The sequence below is a fragment of the Myotis nattereri genome (genome assembly GCF_964212035.1).
Source record: "Myotis nattereri genome assembly, chromosome: 3".
NCBI lineage: Eukaryota > Metazoa > Chordata > Mammalia > Chiroptera > Vespertilionidae > Myotis > Myotis nattereri.
Window position 1 is genome coordinate 43,662,869 of NC_138077.1, and position 25,220 is coordinate 43,688,088.

At 37.9% G+C, this 25,220-nt stretch overlaps 1 protein-coding gene across 1 annotated transcript in view; it reads left to right on the plus strand.

Moving 5' to 3' along the window:
* Window positions 1–25,220, plus strand: part of MAP3K13 (mitogen-activated protein kinase kinase kinase 13) — an 88,644-nt gene that overhangs the window by 32,643 nt on the left and 30,781 nt on the right. Inside the window, exons 2-4 of the mRNA XM_081086231.1 lie at window positions 9,269–9,828; window positions 17,100–17,283; window positions 22,747–22,938. Of these exons, the coding sequence (XP_080942357.1) occupies window positions 9,354–9,828; window positions 17,100–17,283; window positions 22,747–22,938 (851 nt within the window). The 5' untranslated portion in view covers window positions 9,269–9,353. The remainder of the gene's footprint in view (window positions 1–9,268; window positions 9,829–17,099; window positions 17,284–22,746; window positions 22,939–25,220) is intronic.

Here is a 25,220-nt window from a genome sequence, read left to right on the forward strand (position 1 = left end):
CCTTTCTCTCTCTGAAATAAATTAAAATAAATATAATTTCTGAAGGGAGGCAGCTAAATATGTCTTTAAATTCCATCCTCTGTAATATTAACCTTTTTATTGAGGCACTACATACTGTTTTCTATCACAAACAGTTTGTTATTCTACATTTATTTTTTCCATTAGAACTGTCTTGTATATTTATAATTTTTTAACACTTAGAATAAATATTTAATATTAATTGATGTTCTTCCTAGTCATCCTCATCTTAGACAGATGGGACTTATCAAGGTTCCTTTAGTAGTCTGCAAATTTCAGCTATATATTGAGAGTATAAGTGGAAAATATACCAATGAATAATTAAATAATGGGTTTGGATTACTCTCTAGCACAAAGTCAAATTCACATTCCAAAACAGTGACAAGAGACAGGTGAAAAATGTTGGTCTTTGCCAATTTCCTTTTGGTAAAGCTCAAAATGTTCATCACACATTTTTAAGGATATCATCTTGTTTGAATCATTACCTTAAAAAATTAAAACTGAAGACTGCTTCTGTGAGCAGAAACAATGTTAAGGAGAAATGTAAAAGTCTAAAGCAATGGGCTCTTTCACTAATATGGTTTTAATTACTTCACTATTAAAACTGGGCATTGGATCCAGAGTCTATAGATCCTTGTTCCTCCTGGATTTTTTATCCTGGTTATCTGTAATACAGTCTTCTCTGGGAAGTAATAAGAGCTATTGCTGATTTGATAGATATTTCTGTTTATTTATTCTTCCCTCCATTAGCCTTCCCTAGTTTTTTGCCTTTCATCTACACTAGTACTGTGATTAGGAACTTCAAGGAAGGGTAATTATGAGAATAGCAATAATCCAATTGCAATTTTAAAATTTTCCACAGATGACTGTTGAAACTACTTAGGTATTTGAAAATAATTCCTTGGCTCTTCTGATGGTTTTAGATACCTGGCTATGGCCCCTTGAAAATCCTATTTTAAAAATCTCTGCTTTGCCCAGCTGGTGTTGCTCAATGGTTGAGCATCAAGCTATGAACCAGGATGTCACAGTTCGATTCCCAGTCAGGGTACATACCTGGGTTTCGTGCTTGGTTCCCAGTAGGACGTGTGCAGGAGGCAGCCAATCAATAATTCTCTCTCATCACTGATGTTTTATCTTTCTCTTCCTCTCCCTTCCTCTCTGAAATCAATAAAATATATATTTTTTAAAATCTCTGCTTTAATTTGGTTCTGACAAACCACGTTTAGAATAAGCTATACTTTAGTCATTTCATCTACAGATATTCCTAAAATTTGGTAACAGACCTGTTATTTTAAAGGAAGTAATAGAGTTCTATACATTTAGCAAATCCCCATATACAAAGGGAAGCCACAGTTTTTATGAATCCTCACAACAACAAAAATCTGTTAATATGAATAAAGTATGCAGAGCACCATTGTCCTATAGAACTCTCTGTACTGATAGAAAGGTTGTATTTTGCACTGTCCAATATGGTTGCCACTAGCCACACAGGGTTACTGAGCACTTGAAACAGACTAGTGCAACTGAGGAACTGACTTTTTTACTTAATTTAACTTTAAGTTAAATAGCCACCTATGGCTAGAAGCTACCATATTGGACAGTGCAGATCTAGGGGCTTAATGTTAGAACAAAGTAAATCCCACAGAAAGTGGCATATTTTAGAATTCTCCGCTTATTTTTATTTGTTGCTAGGAATTTTTACTTTTCATCCTAAATATAGAACCGAAGTTCAAGGTAAGATGTGAGTCTAGTCCATATTTTTCTGCCTTAGGCCTTTCTTAATTAAGTGGAAGCCCTTTATAATATTGACACTGGGGTCTTGTGACTAAGGGTGCTGGCTCGGACTTGTACTCAGGCTTAGGCTCTGGAACTGAAGTGGAGCTGGGTCCGACCCCTGTCTTTACCACTTCGTAGTTGTAAGTCAGTTATTTAAACTTTGTGCCCCAATTTCTTTATCAATCATTATCAGGATTGATATGATTAGAAAAGTTAATACAAGAAAAGTGTTTAGAGCAGTGAGTGGCAATAATCCCAGTAAATGTTAGCTATTGTTATTAATATATTACTTATTCCATTGCTGTGTGTGTGTGTGTTTGTGTGTGTGTGTGTGTGTGGGTGTGGGTGGGTGCATGCATGCCTGTAAAGTTCTCCCATCTAAAAAGTACATTGCATCATATTATATCAGGTCCTGTAGTAGGTGCTGAGGCCAGATAGTAAGAAAAAAAAGAGGGACAAGATACAGAGATACGAAATACTTGGATTCTACTTCCAGTAAATTTATAAACTAATAAAAATTAGTTTAATTCTCTTGAAAAATAGAAGGTATGAAGCTAACAAGTACTAAGGAGTCACTGTGTATTGTATAAGTATGTTATATATGCTTTATCTCATGTAATTATCACATCTATTCTATGAGGTGGATTCTGTTATTATTGCCCAATTACAGATAATGAAATTGAGACTTAGAGAGAGAGTAAGGTCAAGTTAATGACTAATATTTGAATCCAGGTCTATCTTCCTCCAGTGCTTCGCCTCTCAGACCCTCACAATATCGTTCTCTATATGATGAAGTGTATAGAAATTTCTGAATTGACGGACTGGGAAACAATATTAAAGTTTGTGTTATAGCCCAGATTTTTAAACATAGTTTTAATTTTAAATAATTTCAATTGTCATTTTAATTGTTCTCCTGAACTGTATGTCTTAAGGAGAGTCATAGATTTCCAAAAAGAGAGGGAAAAGGCACAAAGTAACAGGAAAGGAAAAGAAGAAAGGGACTAACATTTTCAGAGTGCTCACTATATACTTGGTACTTGTATTAGGGGCCCACTCAAGTTCCTAGTTCTATATAGTTTATAATCCTCCCTTTAAAAAAAAAATTAGGGTATGTCTCTATCTTCTCCTTTTTTTTAATAAATAGATGGCACAATTCCTAAAGATAATTCTTTGCAAGTTTTTTAGTGTCTTAGCATGTACTACATCTGGACCTTAGAACTTGGAAATAATCAAAACACTTAGATATGCCCTGTCTCTTCATCTGTCTTGAGTTTGTTCTCTTAGTCACAATTATTCTACCTTTTCCCACTTGAATACAAATTTTACTAGTAGAAAAGGTAAAAACAAAACAGGAGTTGTCAACTTTTGTTTCCTCATTGTCATCTGTTTTTCATTCATGTTCTTTTCATTTTGAATTTATAATTATTATTCAATCTGTTTGCAAGCTGCAGCACATACTGACAAGTAGGTTTCCTAACAATGCCCTTAACATCTCATATCATTTGTCATATATGCAAATGTAGGTAAATTGGCTCATTAGTCTATGTGTTTAAAGCAATAAAGATTTGGTTTGAAAATTTCTGATTAAACAAGTAATGCATGCTATTAATAAAAATTTAGGAAAATGGAGACAATTTAAAAGAACAACAGTAATAACCACTGTTGACCATTTAAACCAATTTTTCTGTTTTCTTGTAATGCTTAAATAATTATTTTTACACTCATTAATATTTGTATGTTTAAAGGCAATAGGTCTGTATCTTACTTTTAAGACACTTTAAGTGAATTTATTTAGTTACTGATTTTCTTCTTCATATGGCAAGTCAAAGATAGGTCAGGAAATGTTGATTCTGTTCTGGAATAGTAACACTAAAAATAGTGTACCGGATGGGGCAAAAGTAGGTTTACAGTTGTTTGTATGGAAAATAATATAATAATTAACAAATAATAATGCAAACATAAACTCTGTTTTGTATATTCACAGTTTAAACCTACTTTTCCCCCATGCTGTTTATTATTTATTGTAGATTTATAGAGGTTATAGAGAAATCATTTCTTTGGTCAAGAAATCCGTTTAGCCTTTGACTTAAGTTATATATGAAATCTCACAAATTTCTACTTCTTGATAAGTTTATAATTATGACTATGAAAATGAAGTATCTTCATTCATTTTAAAGCCTACATTTTAAACATATCTTAACTTCAATCATGGTTGTATTTATAAGTATTAGTATGCAGAAGGTGATCCATCAACATGGAGAATTTGCCTTTTGGTAATTTTTATATTTTGCTGGCTCCAGCATACTTCAGTATTAATAAACATTCAGAATCTTAACCAAAAATATAGGTATATGGTAAGTACTGAATCAGTATTTTTTGAGTGCATGGTTTTTGAGTGAAATGTTATAAAGATGAGATGAGGTAGGTGAGTGGGTTTTGTTGATGGGAGGTTATAATTATCCTCTCAAATAGAACTTTTAGTAGATGGTTCATAGTTATAAGAGCAGGTGAGAGATAAAAGCATGATTGTTGGCCACTCTTTTGATCTGATTTTAAATAACTTAGAATTTTAATTCCATTAAAAAGCTATCTAATGTTGCCGAAACCGGTTTGGCTCAGTGGATAGAGCGTCGGCCTGCGGACTGAAAGGTCCCAGGTTCGATTCCGGTCAAGGGCATGTACCAGGGTTGCGGGCACATCCCCAGTAGGAGATGTGCAGGAGGCAGCTGATCGATGTTTCTCTCTCATCGATGTTTCTAACTCTCTATCTCTCTCCCTTCCTCTCTGTAAAAAATCAATAAAAATATATTTTAAAAAAAAAAGCTATCTAATGTTTTTCAAAATTCCAAGCAAGATCCTGGTGACAGACCTCTATCCTGGGAAGACCACTTTATATTATTCCTGTGAACAAGTAACTGAATCCCAATTTTAAGATGGAAATGATGCCCTAATAGCAGAAGTCTCTTATGCTTGAAATACTACTGTATGTATTTTAAAGAAATGACCAAGAGGTTAGGGTAGCAGGACTGTGTTTAATTTAAAGCAAGAAAATCCCAAATAAAGAGAAGACAGCTTGGGAAATTTTCACCATCAATCAAGAAATCTCAGCAATAATGCTTAAATTAAAATGTTATTCAATTTTAGTCACACTGAAAATTTTATCTAAGGGGAAAATTTTTCTAAATTCTTTGATTTACTCATGTTTATAATATAAAACTCAGAATATGATCTATTATAAAATTATCCTCTATTAGCAACATGGGAAAATTTGTGTTATATAATAAACACAAGAATTTGAAGGCCATATGGTCACGTTGCCTCTTCCATTCCTCGTTTTCTCTGTGCTGGATGCGTCTTGGCACAAAGCCAAGGTAATTTCCAGAATTTGGCAGGGCCCTGGCAAATGCACAGCTGCTGCTGTCTCCAGCTCTTGCCTACTCATTTTGCACAAACCGCTCCCCCCTCTTGGTGCTGAGAAACTCACCGAGTAAGAGGAGTGTGCTTGGAGGGCAGACGCAGAAGGCCCTCTTGTGCTCCTGGCAGGTTCAGGAGCCCTTGTGAGGTGGCAGCCATATCACCACACCTGCAGCCCTGCCCACCTCGCCCCTTCACTCTTCTGCTCTTCCTTATCTTTTTCCATCTGACTCTCAATGTTTAAAAATATCATCTCCTTTCCTTTCTATCCCCTTCTAATAAAAACTAACTTTGACTTCTCACGAATTAAAATAACCAGTCATGCCCAGCCAGTGTGACTCACCAGTTGAGCACCAACCTATGAACCAGGAAGTCATGGTTGGATTCCTGGTTGGGGGCACATGCCTGGGTGGGTTACAGGCTTGATCCCCAGTAGGGGGCGTGCAGGAACAGTTGACTGATGAGTCTCATCATTGATGTTTCTATCTCTTCCTCTCCCTCTCTGAAATCAATTAAAAAATTTTTTTAAAGCAGATCCAGTCAATTCCCATGAAGATACCTGAGCAAAATCTGGTCAGGGAGAGTGGAATTGAGAGGACAAAGACAGAGGCAGAGATAGTGGGGCTGCTTGCATTCCCTCCGTTTCCACTTACCAGCCTCTAAACTGTGCAGTGGCCGTTTGTAGGTGTGCACACAAACACAGGTAAAACTTAGATATTTTTATCCTCCTCCACTCTCCTTAAATGTAGAGTCAGCTCTGATCATATGGGCATCATGGCAATGGTTTCCTTCCCTTTGTTCTATGTCTCTCCATTTCTCTGCCTTTGTTCGCTGACAGTGGGCTTGGTACAAGCTTCTTTGACCACACTTCTTGGGATGAGGAGGAGGTCACATCCCAGCTCTGCCACCAATTGGTTGTGTTGAGCAAGTCAGCAGTTTCTCTGAGATTTGCTTCTTATATGTAAAACCAGTGGGTTGGACTGTATTCCTCGAAGGTCCTGTTATTCCTTGATCTCTTAAATATCAAATTGCAGGTGATGCCCATGCTGAAGTTCTCTTCTGTACTCATTCCCAGTGCCAGTGGCAACAGGTCTGCTTCATGTGCACCCTTAACCTCTTGGAAAAGGGAAGAGATTACAAAACAAACACATGTTTTTCTGACTTTTTGTGTGTGAGCTCATTCCAATATGATGTCATCAGGGAGAAACTCAGGATAAAAATCAACAGAATAGAAATTTACTAAGAATTAATATAAAGTCCCATAGTTTGATTCAAAGAACAAATTGCACAAATAGGTGTTTGGCTGAAAATCGCATATACAGTATGCAATGTCCTCAAGTCTAATGGGAGCCGATAGCATAACGGACACCCTGTGCTGTGTAGGATAACCACAAGTCCCAGCAGCAAAGGCAGACTGGAAGGAACGGCTGAGGCAGTGGCCAGGTCAGAGAATCTGAAGTCAGCAGTCTTCAAAGAGATCAGGCAGAACAAGGATGGAGAGACCAAAGGCAAGAGGCAGCCAAGGTTGTAGCAGGAGATTAGCAAGAACGCAAAATGAGGGAATCGGTAATGTCAAAACGTAGAGATGAGCACAAAGGGAACAAAGTAGGGAGGATGGGGTGAGGGGAATGGGGGTCCCTTCAGCCAGCAGCTATTGCTATAACACATAAATCCAGCTTTTCTTTGTCTTTCTCTTTTTCCCCCCAACCTTATATTCCCAGGCAGTTGCCCAGCCCTAAAATTTCTCTATGCCCTAAAATTTAAGTTACCAACCCCTTCCATACCCTGGTCTTTTCTTCCTCCCTGCCTTCCTTTCTTCTGTCTGTTCTAAACACATCTTCCTTTCAAAGGTTCATCTCAAGTCCTACCTCTCTCCTGCAGCCCAAGTTCACTACTCCTACCCCCATTATTGTTTTTCTTCTCACAGCTCATTTATCATGGGTGGGGAACAGTCAGGAGGTGATTCCCTTGATGTAATTATTAACTCCTTGACTAGTTTGTTAGCTCTGAAAGGAAGGAACTGTGTCTTACATCTTACAGAGACTGTATGGTACAGGAGGGAGTTTGGGGATAAGGAAAATTAGCCTGGTATTCAATCCTGCTCTGTAACCTTTAGCACACACCTGTCTCTAGGCCTTCGTGTCCTTCTTTGAAAAACAGGGACAATGAGCCCATGTTTTCTCTTCCTTACTCAGGGGACAAACGTTTAGATCAAGATCAGAGGCAACAGTATTTTTTAACCATGAAGCACTCTTAAGAAAGTAAGGGCCATCGTGTTATTAAAAAGGCAAGGGGATTTAGGAATCTGAATTTTGAGTTAGATTTTAATTCCTGCTCTACCTCTTACTCCACATATGACCTTAGAAAAGTTTCTTACTTCTCTGTAAAATGACAAGACACGCTTACCAGGACTATTAGTGCTGGAGATGGCTTATACATCAATTTGTAAGAGTCAGGTGTCCAATATTGAGTAACTTTGCAAGCAGGTTGTTAAAGTGTTATTAGATTAAAATCTGCCATGATGGAAGTATTTATCCCAGGGAAATTACACACCCTACAAATTGGGTTATTGGTTTCCCCCCCCCCCCCCCCCCTGGAGAACTGGTTTACCAGCACATGGCTAAATTATGTAAACAGGGCTCTATAAACTATAAAGCTCTTTGTCTTAATCAGCATTAAAAGTAGTAATGGCAATAAGTAATGTTCTGTATCCGCAGAACCTAGCCCATTGCAACACAGCTCTTAGCACATATTTAATAAATACACCTTTAACTTAACTTTGGTTCACCCTTGTATTATTTTGATACTTCTGCCCCTGAGCTAAAGGAGCACCCATCGTTACCTCTCTTCAAATCCTTTCCTACAAAGTGTCTTTTTAAAATCAGATAACAAAAATAAAAGCCTGGTTCAGTACATGACAATACACAGTAGGCCTTAAAACCTCTATGTCTGTAACTGAGCTAATTATTTTCTTTCTAAATCTCCTTTTTTTGGTGTTTCCTAACTCAGTTAATGACATGCCCATCTATCCATTATCCCATATAAGTTATCTGAAAGTTATTCCTCTCCCTTTTCCTTACCCACCCCTATGTTTAATCAGTCGCTTGATCTTACTAACTCTGCCTCTTAACCCTTTGAGTGCCAACCAATATCCTAGGAACTATGCTAAAATTGCCAAGGCACGTTTGCTGATTTTACAGCAGTTTAGGAAAAAAATTATGAATCACAAGTAAATGAAGTTACATATTCAAAAACTTAAGGAAACCTTTACTACATTGACATATTTAGCAATATCATCATCACTAATAAAAGCAGACTTAGAACTGGATGCCATTTCGAAGTTTTGATAGTGCTCCTGGCACTTTTGGTGAAAGACAGGAGGAGCGCTATCGTGCTCCCTGGCACTCTAGGGGTTAAATATACCCCCTCATCTTCATTGCCTGTTTCCTGGTTCATAGACAGCCATCTCCTCACTGTGTCCTCACAGGGCAGAAAAGACAGGGGATACTCTTCCGAGTCTCTTATAAGGTCACTAATCCCATTCCTGAGGACTTCACCCTCATGACCCCACCACCAAACATCAACACAATGGGGATTGGGTTTCAATATATGAATTTGGGAGGGACACAAACATTGGGTCTATAGCAACATACTGTATTAATGCAGAATGCTTGGAATATCTCAAAAAACAAGACAATATAACCACCACCACCCCCTCAATCTAACTACCTGGAATTAACTATTGTTAATTCTTTGGATATATCCTTTCAGTCTTTTTTCTTGTATAAGTATTTATGTATCCTTTTAAATACATTTAAAAACAATTTATGTAGAATATATTGTTCTAATGTGTTTTTATATTAATATGTCATGAATTTTCTCATGTGAGCAAATGCTCTTCTTCAGCATGATTTTTAATTGCTGCACGATATTCCATCATGTGGATATGCACCACTGTTTAACGAACCTCATTGTTTCAGTGTTTTTATTATTATAAACAGAAGTGTAGTGCGGATGACTGAAGAAAGGGTGATCTCATGTCCTCCTCCTGTTCCCCCAGGTTTTGGAGCCCTCTCTTACATCGGAACTCTATTCAGATAATCCTCTGAGTGTCATCTCAGGGCCTCGGGCACACTCATGGCACGATGGCTGACCCTCAGGAGCACCTGAGCTGCTCCTCCTCCCCACACTTACCCTTGAGTGAAAACAAAACCTTCAATGGACTGCAAGATGAACTCCCGCCCATGGGGAGCCACCCTTCACCCAAGATCCTTCAGGACCAGCAGGACAAGGGGGTGGTGCAAACCGAGCTAACAGAGGGCATGCACAGCCCCATCACCACAACAGTGTTGACAAGTGTGAGCGAGGATTCCAGGGACCAGTTTGAGAACAGCGTTCTTCAGCTAAGGGAACAAGATGAATCGGAAATGGCCGTGTCTCAGGGGAACAGTAACACTGTAGATGGAGAGAGCATGAGTGGAACAGAAGACATCAAGATTCAGTTCAGCAGGTCAGGCGGCGGCGGTGGTGGGTTTCTTGAAGGACTGTTTGGATGCTTAAGGCCTGTATGGAATATCATTGGGAAGGCGTATTCCACTGATTACAAATTACAGCAGCAAGGTAAGCTATCATATAGACCTGGGAAGTATTTCTTGTGTAAAGACACCATCATCATTAACTGCATAACCTTTGACCTGTGGGTAAATTAAAGAACTAGTGCCTAGTGAATACCCATATCAGTTTCCCATAGACCTTCTGAATGGAACAGATTCACATTCGGGTGGATTTTTTTGGTCGAAGCCCATCTTTTGTGGTTGTCCAATCCAATGGTGTCCAAAGTAGATTACAGATAAGACAATCATGGTGTTATAAGGAAGAAAATGTTAGAGTTTCTGTTCCTTTCATCTCATCATTTTAACTTTCTATACTCACGTGTGTTTTTATATAGTTTTGGTATTTTAATAAAGTGCAGATATCTAATTTATAAATAAATCATAATATTTGCATATTTAAACATTTTTATTGAAAGTTTATACAGTCAAAAAGTCTGATGGCCACTGGACTGATCCCAAACCAGATGGAAGCCACATGATACTACCCCTGATGATTGCAAGCCTGCCTGAGGGTGTCATAAAAGGAATTTATTTCTCTCAGTCAAGATGCAGAAAGCCCACAGTTTGAGGAAAGATAAAATATCTAACTATTCTTGAGATGCATCATTATTTCTAGATCCCCCTGCTTTTTTTTTAACTCCCATCACTGTGAAGCACGTATATTCATGTATTCTAATTCCAGCATGATGATTCTGAGGTAAAGAGAACACATGGCCCTAGCGTTCTTTATAACTTCACTTACGTCCTTTAAAAGAACATTTTATTTCTAATAGCAAAATATATGTAGAAAATTTGGGACATACAGTTTCCCCCACACACTCCCCTCCCCCTCCCCCAAAAAGTTAAAATAATCTGTGATCCCAGTATCCTAAGAATAACCACCGTTAATGTTTTTGGTATATATTACGTTAGTCCTTTTGTGTGTGTATGTGTGCCTTAAAAGCAAATAGAGTCATACTGTTTTTCACTTCATAAGGTGAACTTTTTCCATATCATCAAATATACTTTGTCAACGTCATTTTTAGTGGCTGCATAATATTAAATCATGTGAACATGCCAATATTTATTTAAGCAACCCTCAATTACTTGGCAATTTGTTTGCTATTTTTGGTGATTATAAGTCACACTGCAATGAACATTTGTCTGTTTCTTAATTTTTGCACATATCTTTGATTACTCCTTAGGATAAATTCCTAGAAGAGAAATGGTTGGGTTCAAAGGGTTTGTTGCTTTTAAGACCTTTGATACACATCATTGTAGCCTTGTGAAAAAGATTCAGTTGTTATGAGATCTCTCATTTAAAATTTTAGAAGGGAAAAAAATATGGACCAGAAATAAGATTCTGTTTTATTTCTTTTATAATGAATATTGGACTCTGTGGCCCTCCCTTAAAGATATATTCTTCTCTTTTATCAGGACTGTTGACAGCTTTTCCACAACAGCCAGTCAACATTAATCGCCATTAACCACTTTTCTCATGCATTCTGTTTCTCCTATTTGTGAAATACTCTTCCTAAACCATACCAACCTCTCCCTCTATACTTCTTCCCTATAAGTATATTGGAATCTACTGGTAGATCTGTCAATTCCCGGTGTACTTTTCAGGATTTGTCAGCCTCCATTCGAGCTCCATGGAGAAATTCTTTGTCAGTACCTGGATTTTGTCTGTTTGTCTTTGTGTCTGTCTGTATCTCTCTCTTTTTCATACATATTCGCATACTCTGCACATTCCACTACCCCCCCCCCCCATGGTCTTAAGTTTTCAAGGAAATGAAAAAAGCATTCCTTGTCACACAAAAGCTGGGAACTCCTATGTTAAACAGTTGTTTTTTTTTTAATTGGTAATAAAGATAAGCACAAAGAGGAAAATAAAAATGATCTGTCATCCCAAAATTTAGAGATAACAACCCTTAAGTTATTATTTTTTTAAAAGTTCCCTCTTTGAATAGACACAAAACCTACAAATATCTGCTTATGCTATAAACTATATTTGGTTTTTAGGGTCTTAACTTGCCCAGTCTCATAATTATTTTGGTGGTAAGTTGAAGGTCTCAGGACCCAAATGCAGTATTGAGGTTTAGACATATAAAAGGTATAAAAGACACATTCTGTGTTTGTGAAAAGGAGTCCAATTGATTATGTGACTTTCAGAAAGGATTATTGCAGGAATAAATAAGAAACAGGCCTGGTCAGTTTAAGCTCACAAGGACACAGCAGCTGCCTAACTTTTCAGCAGATGATAAGATATCCTATTGTGGGCTGGTGTTGCCGTGGGTTGAGAGAAAGATTTGCTAGCCAGAAACTAAGTGTTTCTTCCTTGTCAGCCTGGGATCAGGAAGATTATCTTTAATCCTGGATTACAGTCAACCAAGGGACAGCTCGTGTAACAGATGTGTCCCTGCGGTTGGTACTTATGAGAAAATTTCACTAGATTTTAAAAAAATTGTAATGATGTCCTCATCTGCCGTTTAGCTTGTTGGTGGTGAAGTCCAAGTAAGGTAGCACTATGTGTAATTGAAATCTTTTATTTCCAAATAATTCCCAGTCTCAAAGCAAGTATTGTCATAGGCATGTCTGAATAAACAAAGGAGAATTTATGCATTAAAGTGGGTGGGCATGTGGCTTTTTCTCAGTCTTAAGAATCCTGGTGGATATTGGAACTAAGATAGTAGTCATAGTGATGAATCAGAGAGAAGATGAAAGCTGGGAAGAGTACCAGGGACAGATGTAAAAGCAGCAGAAAGTCTGGGGCTAACCCTGGAGGAAACACAACCAATTTCCATTATTATGAGGATAGTGATCTCATTCATCAATGATCTAGCCCCCCAATTTTTCACATTCTTATTGCTGTTTGTTTTTTTCCTGCCATTCTTCTGTCCTTTGCCTCCTTACTAGATATTGAAGGGACTTTGGGACAGGACAAGAAGACTAAATCACATCCATCATTTTACTTTTGGTAATCAGTTCTAGTAAAAAGATTGATACGAAGGTAGTTGAAATACTATTTTATTTTACACTCTGTGTTCTTGAATACCAATGCTATCTCCTTTATTTTTTTCATATTAATTGATACTTGGCTGAATAACATAGGCATGAGCTATTGTTGGTAGAGGAATACTTTAGTCCTTATTATAATATCCTCAACTTTTGGTATTTGAATGCCAATTTATTTATTTCTCTTTTTTTTTTAATATATTTTATTGGCTTTTTACAGAGAGGAAGGGAGAGAGATAGAGAGCTAGAAACATCGATGAGAGAGAAACATTGATCAGCTGCCTCCTGCATATCCCCCACTGGGGATGTGCCCGCAACCCAGGTACATGCCCTTGACCGGAATCGAACCTGGGACCTTTCAGTCCGCAGGCCGATGCTCTATCCACTGAGCCAAACCGGTTTCGGCTATTTCTCATTTTATAAAAATACTTAATAATACACCCTGGCCAGGTGGCTCAGTTGACTGAGTTGCACCATTCAATTCCTGGTCAGGACACATACCTAGTTGTGAGTTTGATCTTCAGTTGGGGCACATATGGGAGGCAACTGATAGATGTTTCTCACATCGATGTTTCTCTCTCTCTCTCTCTCTCTCTCTCTCTCTCTCTCTCTCTCTCTCTCCTTCTCTCCACCCCCCCTTCCTCTGTCTCTAAAATCAATAAAAACATCCTTGTGTGAGGATTTTTTTAAAAAGAAAAGAAAAAATAATTAATAATAGGCATTATTTCTTTAAAATATAATAAATTACAATGTAAACATTATAAAATGATATAAAAATAAAGAGTTACTTAAGATATTGTTTTAGAATTCCTAAATAACAATATGGAAAAAATTTAATTTAAACCAGTCCTCCCATCATACACCTAAATAAATTCCAGATGGATGTAAAGGTTAAAGTTTTTAAAGATCAACTCTTATAGGATAGAATAGCCATTAGAAGACATTACAAGGAAAATTTCAGGCAACCACAAAAATATGTTGTTCAAAAAATAAAAAAATTAAAATGAAAAGGCTTTTGTAAAAAAAGAATATATATATATATATATATATATATATATATATATATATATTCTCTTCATGTTTTCAAAGAAATAGAGAGGAAGTTCTTTCAAATTTATGAGAACTACAAGACCCTACTAGATAAATAGACAAAGGATAAATTTGATAATTCCTACAAAATAGATGTGCATAGTAAGCAAATGTAAAGGAAATATTCCACATTGCTGACAATTAAAGCAGTACAAACATAAAATAGTATTTTATACCTAATTAAGTTAGCACCAAAAAATAATTGGCAATATTTGTGGCTGGCAAAGTTGTTATAAAAGGAACATACATTGCTGCTGTCAGCAAAAATGAGCTAAATCCTTTTGGGTAGCAATTTGGAATGTATACCAAGAGCCAAGAAACTGTGCTCTTTAATCTAAGAATTGAGTTTGAGGAAGTAAATATGAAGAAAGAAAAAAGTGTTTTAATTTCAAATTTAAATTAGCAAACAAAAAGATTGAAATATTTAAGTACCAAATAAAAAGATGAGTATACAGTAAACAACTATTAAAGCTTAAAATAAAAATTATATAAGTACATGGGGAATACATAATACATGAAAAAAAATTATACATATATACAACTTTTACATAGCTGTATACATGTGAACAAAGACTAAAAGAGAAGATGAAAACAGTATGGGGTGGGATATCAGATAAAATAGGGGTTTTTCTGGTATTTTCTAATGTTTCTAGTATTTAACAGTAAATAAAGATTGAGTAGATAGGAAAAAAAGACACCCAAAGATTGCCCAATTTTAATAGCTATTGTATTAAAAATTAGGGTAACTTGGGCTTTTATAAAGTTATTCAGAGAAATATTATCCAATTATGCTCTTGCCCCATATCCTATAATCATACCTTATTCCACCCTCAGGATGGTCACAATGACACTGTGTTTAGTTCTTCACTGACCCTAATAGTAAAACTGTCTTAGAGTATGCATCAATATCTGCGCCTGTGTGTGCTGCACGAACAAGCCCATGGGGACGAAAGTGAGACTGCTCGAGCCACTTAATACTTATCAGTCATTAGAAGCCATAAAGATATTGAAAGCAGTCAAGTCTGTAACTTACTGCTTTCTCCCTAATGACATTTGATATTATTTGTTCCTTAGGTGATTTCTTATTTGTGAGTTATTTGTATTTTAGAGATTTGCTTTGATATAGCAAATAGTTCCTTTCAATAGCATAGAAACATTTAATACTGCTGATATAAACCACCCTCACTGTAATATTTTCTGCTCTACGTAGTTACATTTTGAAGGTCATGTTTTAACCATTGTGATGAGGTCATTTTGAAGGTCATGTTTTAACCATTGTGATGAGAAGCCACATTTTATTAAGAGCCTACAGAATTTCTTTTCTCCTAAAGTGGAGAAATTAGAGACGAGGGGAATGTAGTTCCCTTCTGGATACTGATGAACTCTTTCTGCTCTTGCTTCACATGGCAAATGGTAAGTTGATTTGCTTTCAAGACCAGAATATCTTCAAAGCCACCTCAACTCTACCTTGTTCAGTGTTCTCTAAATAGCAGCCTTTTAGTGATCAGTGATCCAACAAGAATTTCTCATAACCTTTAACGTTGTCATCATCCTCCCCTCACTCCTGGGGCTCCTGGCTCTTTGATGTTCATTTCTTACCAGTGCAGTGATGACGCACTGGCAAAAGGGGGACGAGGAGAAGGATCAATGGATTACATTCTTCCTTTTAAGTTTCACAAGATTAAAGCACATATTGATTGGGTTTTTGAAGTGCTTTATCTCAAATAGCATTTAATTCATTATAAAAGTAATATACACTTACAGTTAAGCATGTTTAATGCAGAAAAGGATAAAGAACCATATGAATCACTAATAATACCACCATTTAGAAATAACCCCTGGTACAATTTTTGGTACCAAAAATAAAAATAAAACTCTAAAAAAGAGAGAAACATGAAAATATGAGAACTACAAGAATAAATATCTATATGAGGAAATACTAGAGGCCTGGTGCATGGATTTGTGCACTGGTGGGGTCCCTCAGCGTAGCCTGCAAGGATCTGGCAGAAACTGGCAGTCCAACACCACCTGCTGCTCCTGCCTGCTGCTCCCGCTCATCCCAGCCCTGCTGCACCTGCCGTGGGCTCGCACCCAGTCAGTTCCGATCAGGAGAGGCTCGCACTGCTGCAGCAGCGCCAACCAACCATGGGCCCTGCCTCTGGTGCCCATTGGTCAGCTGAGTGGCGCTCCTGCTGTGGGAGTGCACTGACCACCAGGGGGCAGCTCCTGCATTGAACATCTGCCCCCTGGTGGTCAGTGCACACCATAGCGACTGGTCAACTGGTCATTTGGTTGTTTGGTCGCTTAGGCTTTTATATATAGAGAGATATCATGACTAATGACACTTAGTTACTGCATGAGAGGCAATGGGGTATAGTAGAGAAGCACTATCCCTGGAATCAGCCAATTCTAGAGTTCTAGGCCCAGTTCTGCCACTTACCATCCCTACCCCTAACGAGTTTTCTCATCTTTAAATAACCATAATAAGGCTGAGCTTGTAGGATTGTTGTAAGGATTAAACACATGAGACATGTAAAACAGTATGCTAGTGTCTGGCATATAGTAACTACTAAATAAAAGGTAAATACTAATACAGGTATTATGCATAATTAGATTCTTAGGTGAGATTCATTGAAAATTCATTCAGCAAGGATTAATTGAGCACCTGACTAGAAATTCGAAGAGGAATAAAACAACACTTATAATGGGTGATGGGGTAGGGATAGTGGTATAGAGACAGGGGAATCGACTGAACATGCAAGCTTGAAGCGCAGAGAAGGCAGTGTGAGTATGCAGGGTGTGCCCAAAAATTGTATACACACTTTAACAGCTGATAGCTCAATTTTGAAAATGAAATGTGTTTTAATAAACACTGCCTTTATAATTATTCAAAGTGTGTGTATACATTTTTTGGGACACCCTGTATGTTTTGTTTGGAGGAGAGTATATTGGAGATCTCTGATCTGCTTGATTTCACTGGTTAAAAACTGATACAGACTAACTCATGGGAATATCTAATCTATAGGCTCAAGGCACACAGAAAGGTTCTAACTTTTGGTGAGTTACCAGGTGGGAGACAAAGTGTAGAGTCATTTTGGGGCATGGTAAAGTTGGTACCTTTGGAGTGGCCTTGTGGAATAGTCCCTAAACAAATTCCAAGATCTTTTTAAGCTTGTTCCTCTTTTGTGTGCCTAGATACTTGGGAAGTGCCATTTGAGGAGATCTCAGAGCTGCAGTGGCTGGGTAGCGGAGCCCAAGGAGCTGTTTTTCTGGGCAAGTTCCGAGCGGAGGAGGTGGCCATCAAGAAAGTGAGAGAACAGAATGAGACGGATATCAAGCATTTGAGGAAGTTGAAGCATCCTAACATCATCGCTTTCAAGTAGGTCAAGGCTTTTTTTTTTTTTTTTAAGAAATAGATTTTCTTTCCCCCAATATATACATATAAATTCCTGCTTGAAAGACATGTTAAGACCATGCTATAGACTGAGCACTGTGCTAGGTGCTTGGTAGGGTATCAAAGAACTATTAAATTAGAGTCATGTCTTTAAGGAGTTTATAATATAGAAGTTCTTTTTGCCAAAGGATGCCCTGCTTGGATGGGATGCAGATGGGGCAGAGAGAGAAAGTGGATTCTTGCCAAGCAGTCAGATCTGCTCATCAACCTCATTTATCAATAGGTTGACAGATAACCTGGACATCCTAAAATTCAGTTAAGAAAACAAAGCTAACATCTAAGTAACCAGAGAACAATTAGTACCTGTGTAATAGATATGCTTTTTATTAGTTTCTATTAGCATCTCTTATTAAATAATAACTTGTAATAACAGATACCTTCAGAGTATTTCTCCCTGCCTCATTGCCTCCTAGTTGGCTTTTTAAGGAATGCCAAATACTCAGCTTTCTAAATGTAATGATACAGAGTTACTGGTGATAGCAAGTATGTGCTATTTTCATTTCACAAAGTAGTTGTTTTCAAGATCTTTATAGTTTAGACCATTATTTTCAGAATATTGGCAGGAATCCCTAGCAAAAGGGGGAGACCCAAAGGCAAATTTGTGGAAATCACCAGATTTAGCAGTGCTGAGTTCTAAATATGTGCAATTCCTTCTGCCTTGAGTTCCATCTCTTACCAGCCTTTAAAGTTTGCCTTAGGTTTGAACAAATGAATGGTGAGTGGCTTCAGAGTAGGCAAGGTAAAGAATAGGAAAGGTAGCTTTTAGGTGGGCTGAAAGTATAGAAGGTAGAACTTCTTTATATGTATATATGAAAATTATATGACCAATGAGGCTACAGTTACAAGTGGAATAACTTACAAATCCCCCTTCCCTAAACTAGAAGGAACTCCTCTCAGCCCCCAAGAGGGAGCCTCTCTTGACAAAATTCTCATTATAAAGCTAAACATGTGATGTGGTAATTTTTTGTTGGAACCACATCCCCAAAGTAAGAAATATAAATCTTAGGTATAGGTTTTATACAATGAGTTTAAACGAGTATTAAGGCTGTTTTGATTCAAGACCCCTTATGGAAAGGGAAATGGATGTAAAAAGAAGAGAAGCATTGCCTTGGCCAACATTTCTCAGTGGTTAGAGCATTGGTCTGCACACCAAAGGGTCACAGGTTCGATTCCCAGTCATGGACATGTACCTGGGTTGGGGTTCAATCCCCAACCCAGTCAGGACAAGTGCGGGTTGGGGCACATGCAGGTGGCAACCAATCCATGTGTCTTATCTCTCCCACATCGATGTTTCTCTCTCCCCCTTCTCTCTCCCTTCTGCTCTCTCTAGTGATTCTATTACTGGTAGCCCTAGTTGCATGTGAGACTAAAACAAAATGTTCTAGAGACCAATTCTAATCTTTCCAAAGATGATCATTTCAAAAGATAATAAGAGAATTTTATTTTTTTAATCCTCACCCGAGGATATTTTTTTCATTGATCTTTAGAGAGAGAATGGAAGGGGCGAGAAGGAAGGGAGGGAGAGAGAGAGAGAGACAGAGAGAGAGAGAGAGAGCGAGAGAAGCATCAATGTGAGAGAGACACATTGATTGGTTGCCTCTGCACGAGCCCAGGGCCGGGGATAGAACCTGCAATTGAGGTGCATGCCCCTCACTGGGAAATGAACCCTCAACCCTTCGGTCTGTAGGCCGATGCTCTAACCACTGAGAAAACTGGCCAGGGCAAGAGAATTATTTTTAAGCAGGTTACCAGAAACTCACTTCTTTCTTTCATTTTACTTCACTGAGAGGATCTTCACTCCCACTATGCTACATCATTCTAAATGGAAGGTAGAAGGGGAGGCCGAGGGAAGGTCAGTGGGGGGGTGGGGGGGGGAAGAAGACATGTGCACTGCTATTTGTAATACTTTAAACAATAAAATAAAATTTAAATAAATAAATAAATAAGTGGAAGGTAGAGCTTCCATTTAACTAAACCTTGAAGCTTAGGTTTGAGACAGAGATTAGCAAGCCTTTTGGCCTCCTAAAATGAAACAGGCTGTATCTTCCAGGTAAGAGGGCTTTCCATGTAGAATGTGTCCTAAGAGGATGGGTATGAGAAGCTTTATTCCTTTTTCTTCTCAGTATTTCCTCCCACCTCACTCTCTGACCCGCCCACCTGCATATGCACTTTTCAGCATTTGGGACAAATATTGCCATGCTGGTGCCCAACTCTTTAGGCTGAAGATGCCTGAATAGTCTTTACCTCTACATGGAAACAATAGCGAGACTGTGTCCCTGGCCCGTTACACCATGCTCTTGAGGCATTGTGCAGTGTTATGTTTGCAGCTCTCTGTGCCATGTGTTGCTTGGCCAATGAATCATTCAGGACCATCTGGAAGACATGAAGGCAAGATTAGATTTTAGTACGTCTCTCTGGATACTGATTTCTGTGCTTACAGCTTCTTTTGAAATAAGAACCATGTACAGAAGGGAAAGAGCAAGGAAAGAATACTGTATTCTTTTTCCTTCCAATTTCTTAAAGCGGTCTTTTAAGAAAACCCAGTCTGACTATTCCTAATGGAATTGAGTGCCAAGGGGAAGAAAAGGTAGCAATTAGAAGTGATTATAGAGCTGTTATTTATAGCTAGTAAGGGCCTTGTCATAGTATAGGGCTGATGGAATGATTGCTTCTCATTCGTCAGTCGGGAAAGATGAAAAATGCATACATATCACCGTTAGGCCCTTTCTGTCTACATTTGTGACAAGTTAAAACATAGTTGAACAGAATACTGAATAGCTTCAAACAAATATGTATTTTGATATCCTAAGCATATTACATTATTCCTGCCTTACTTATTATTTCTCTGTGATGAAAATTAAAGTCTGTTTGTAGTTGCTGTACATTCCTGCTCCACTGAGGTTTCCTACAAGTCAAGTAACAAAAACTTGAAAAAATATTTCTACTGAAAATCAAGATGAAAATCTTGGGTAGCTTAGAAAATGCTGGGGAGCAATAGAAATAGCTTTGTGGCATTTGACAGGCACAGCAAAGCAGGGAAAATGAAGACTAATTCTTTAATTTCTTTTTTAAATATATTTTTATTGATTTCAGAGAGGAAGGGAGAGGGAGAGAGAGATAGAAACATCAATGATGAGAGAGAATCATTGATTGGCTGCCTCCTGCAAGCCCCCACTGGGATCGAGCCCACAACCTGGGCATATGCTCTTGATGGGAATCGAACCTGGGACCCTTCAGTTTGCAGGCTGATGCTCTGTCCATTGAGCAAAACCGGCTAGGGCTTTAATTTCTTTATAACCTGCTATTGTTGTAAGGCTTTCACATGATTGCAAGCCATCATGGCCTCTATTTTTTATATATATATTTTTTTATTGATTTCAGAGAGGAAGGAAGAGGGAGCGAGATAGAAACATCAATGATGAGATAAAGTCATTGATTGGCTGCTTCTTGCACACCCCACACTGGGAATCAAGGCCTCAACCCAGGCCTGAGCCCTGACCTGGAATTGACCGTGACCTCCTGGTTCATAGGTTGACACTCAACCACTGAGCCATGCCAGTCGGGCCCATCATAGCCTCTAAAGTCCTTCATAACTTATAGCAGCCTAAGAAATAGGACATGAATTGAGAGCTGGCTAAGGACTTTAGCTGGGTGCCTTGTAGGTAGACTGCTCTCAATAACTACTCTGGAAAGGTTTAAAGGAAGGCATACATACATACCATTAAGAATGGGGCACAGAGAATTGCAGCGGTGATATTTTTTTTCTCTTTTCTCATCCTCAGAACCAAACTGTGAATTAGAATTAATCTGACTATTCCCACTTCTGTAAGTTAACAATATTAATATAGGAATCCCCAATATGTTTGTCTATCCTGCAGTGAAGGAGGATACCAGAGGCAGTGTGGTGTACGAGTGGAAAGAGCATGGCATTGAAGTTAAACAGGCAGATTTGAATCCCACTGTCACTCATTAGTTGTCTGATCTAAGACAAGTTACTGTCCCTCTCTGAACATTACCTATAAAAAATGGAAAAGGTAATATCTATCTTACAGTGGTTTGCAGCAGACTAAATAAAACAATTAAATAAACATGTAAACACACCTGACAAATAGAAGATGTTCTTTCATGCTAGTGCCCCTCCTCCTATCCCAGGCCTCTGCTGTGTTCGTGTGAAGGTTTGATCATCAAAGAAAGTTAAGGTAAAGTGAAGAACTATCTATCAAGGGCTTGCTGTGAATGTCTAGGCCTTGTGGTAGACAGCTGAGAACTTGAAAACCTTTCCCTTCAATGAGCCTGTAATCTATATCAGATCGCATCTGAAAACTAAAGGCTGCTATGTAGCATTGGAATTGAGAGAAGGGAAAGATCTTTGGGCTGGAATGATCAGGAAAGGCTTCATGGGAGATGTAAGAATTGATGGAAATACAGGCTGCATGGATATATAATACTTGAGTTGTGTAATGCTATTTTTATTCTAAACAGAAATGTTTTTCAAAGACTATATAATACAGAAATTTTTAAAAGTTTTTTTAACTTCTTTTTAAATTTATTTAAATCACTCTTTATATTTTAATTACCATTGACATACAATATTATATTAGTTTCAGGTATACACATCACTAGAGACATATAAAATAGAAAATTGAGCCCAGCTGTGTTGCTCAGTGGTTGAGTGTCGACCCATGAACCAGGAGGTCACAGTTCAATTCCCAGGCAGGGTATGTGCCCAGGTTTCTGGCTTGATCCCCAGTAGGGGTTGTGCAGGAGGGAGCCAATCAATGATTCTCTCTCATCAATGTTTCTATCCCTTTCTCCCTCTCCCTTACTCTCTCTTAAATCAATAAAAACATATTTTTAAAAGAAAATTGATTCTTTTTTTCTCATCCTCAATCTAGCTAGTCTTAAATTTGAGTGACTTAAAATTCAACAAAATAATATCAAAAATAGCAATATTTTATTCGAATTACATTTCTGCACACTATGTATAAAACCCTCTATGTAATTCTAAAAGGAAGCTATTTAAATTATTCTTAATCAGAACAACACAATATCTAGCCCACACAAAGCCTCAGGAACGGGTGCTCTTTGACCCAGAATAGAATGTCCCCACAGAAAAAGCACCAGATATAGCATAGCATGTAGATACCCAGAGTGAACAAAACAAAACTAAAATTGTCGCTATGCATGGTAGAGAAAATCTGTAGAATAAAGGGTTTTAATGTTAATTTAAGAATCAGGAATGATTGTCTATATGCATGTAAAAAATAACTTGGATAGAGAATTGGCCTTAGTGATTAAATTTATGAAATGCTCCTAAGATATAAATAAGTATGCATGTATGTTTGTTTCTATGTGTGTATTATATCCATGCTTGTGTTTTCTTGAAAGGGGTGTTTGTACTCAGGCCCCATGTTATTGTATCATCATGGAATATTGTGCCCATGGACAACTCTATGAGGTTTTGCGAGCGGGCAGGAAGATTACGCCTCGATTGCTAGTAGACTGGTCCACAGGAATCGCAAGTGGAATGAATTATTTGCATCTTCACAAAATTATTCATCGTGATCTCAAATCACCTAAGTGAGTACTGGAGCTAATTTTTCAGCCATTTTATTTTATTGCTTTGAAATAAGGAATTCCATCAACCTTAATTGAAGTTTTCAGACATGACACTTTTGGTTCATCTAGGTCAGCACAGTGGGCAATGCTATTTGTGTATCTTTTGGATTATTATTGACCTACTTACCTATGTAGATGGCAGATATGTTCAGGCACCTGACACTAGTTTTCCCTTTTTGTTGCGTTGTAATTGTACAATTATGAAACAATTGATTATCTGAATAATTAATCATTTTGAATAATTAATGCCAAACTTCCTCACTTGGAGGCTTGACTTGTTGTTTTCCTGTGTGTTTCCAGAAAAACACTTTTTAAAAGTGAATTTCAGAAATGCACTTAATACAGTCAGGTGAAAGTGAATGAATAAGAAACAGAGTCAAAGAGTAAATAAAAATGTTAGAACTAAAGCTTGTTCACAAAATGTATACCATAGGATTCTCTACCGCTGTGGTATAGAGGTGGACTCCATATTTGGTGCTGAGTTTCCTAAAGTCTAAGCAAAGAAAGAAAGAAATAGTTATAAGGTTCACAGTGTCCATAAGAAAAATACAAACTGATTATTTAAGAGAAGCAAAGCTGTTTCTAGTAACCTCTGTTTTCAAAACGATTCCTTGGCTACTAATAACCACTTTAAGAGGAGTGTTTATCAGTTCCTCAAATTGCATAAATGAATTGATAAGATGGTATATTTCAGTGTTGCTCCTATTTTTAAACATTTTTATCACTTCTCATCACATTTTGGTTTGGAGAAGCAGAAAAGGATTAATCTTTTTTGCATGTGCTTTTATGGTTTACAACATATTTTTATATCCATGATCACATGTGCTTTGATCTTGGCAAAAACTGTGTGGGATAGATGTGACAAGTATCATTATTTTTATTTTATATAAGAGAAACTAGGGCTCAGAGCCCGAAGTCATGGAGCTAGGACTTGAACCCAGAACTTTTCAACCAAAGACCACTGCTTCCTAAGTCATCGTGTGAAGGTGAGGGATTCACAAGGAATCCTGCCTCTTCTCCATGGAAGATATAAATCAGTCTTGATTATAAACTTCAAAGACCAGCCACATTTATCACCATAGTTCTCAATAATGTTTATCACCATTGTTAGCTCACTGAACAACCTTCTTCTTGATTTACTTGCAAATAACTTTATTATATAGTGTTCATTCCTTCTGTCTATATGGATGCTTTTGTCACCCACTGCATACACATAAAATACTTGCCAAAGGCCTCTTTGAATGGTCTGCTTTTGAATCACCTTATTCTCCTTGAGAATTAATTGTAGAAAAGGAAGCAGGAATATGTAGAATACATAACAATCACACACTGCTCTCTTTAACTGCTGTCACTTAAAGATTAGAGTAAGTTGGTTACCCAGTAAGCATTCCCTCTGTTATCAGTACCACCCTGAACCCCTGCAGCCTTGGCCTCTTTGGGTTCCAAGACAATTTTGAAGAAACAAAGATCAGTCTGGCTTGCTGTAAAGAGAGATTTTGTTACCCACATTAAGTCTTTAGTCTGTATGACCTTTGTCTCAGAGATTTCACAAAAGTTTCAAAATCATATCTTCTCTTGTCCCCTCCCATGTCCATTCCCTCTCGTCATCTATCTATATAAAACCTTAATATGCAAATCGACCAACAACCAGTCGCTATGACATACACTGACCACCAGGGGGCAGATGCTCAATGCAGGAGCTGCCCCAGCCCACAGGCCCCAACTGGCGGGGCAGTTACTCAGCTGGTCACCCCACAGGTCGGCCCTCATGGCCAGCCAGGCCTAGGGACCCTACCTGTGCAGGAATTTCATGCACCAGACCTCTAGTGTCCTATAACGAGCAACGCATAAGAGGCAGAAAGGGAAGTTTCTGTTTTTTTTTCCTCTAGGGGTTTATTGCCTTTTCTGACACTCATGGTTTATGATACCATCAATTCTCCAATTATCGCAAATAGCCCATGATACTTTCATCTTTATGCATTTCCACCAACACTAGCACCATTAAATCAAAATTCCTAAATTATGTGAATTTTACATAGCAGGTGAAAAACCAGGGCATGGATGTGGATGAAGGTATTCTAAAGCAATTGTAAGCACTGAGCTATTTGGTAAATAGCTATTTCACATTGGCAGGGACGGGGCAAATGTGAAGTCCTGGTTCAAGCAAAGAAGGGAGGAGATAGACTAAGAAGTTTCCTATTTTCTCACCTCCTTGATTCTGATACTGCTGGAGTATTAAGCCT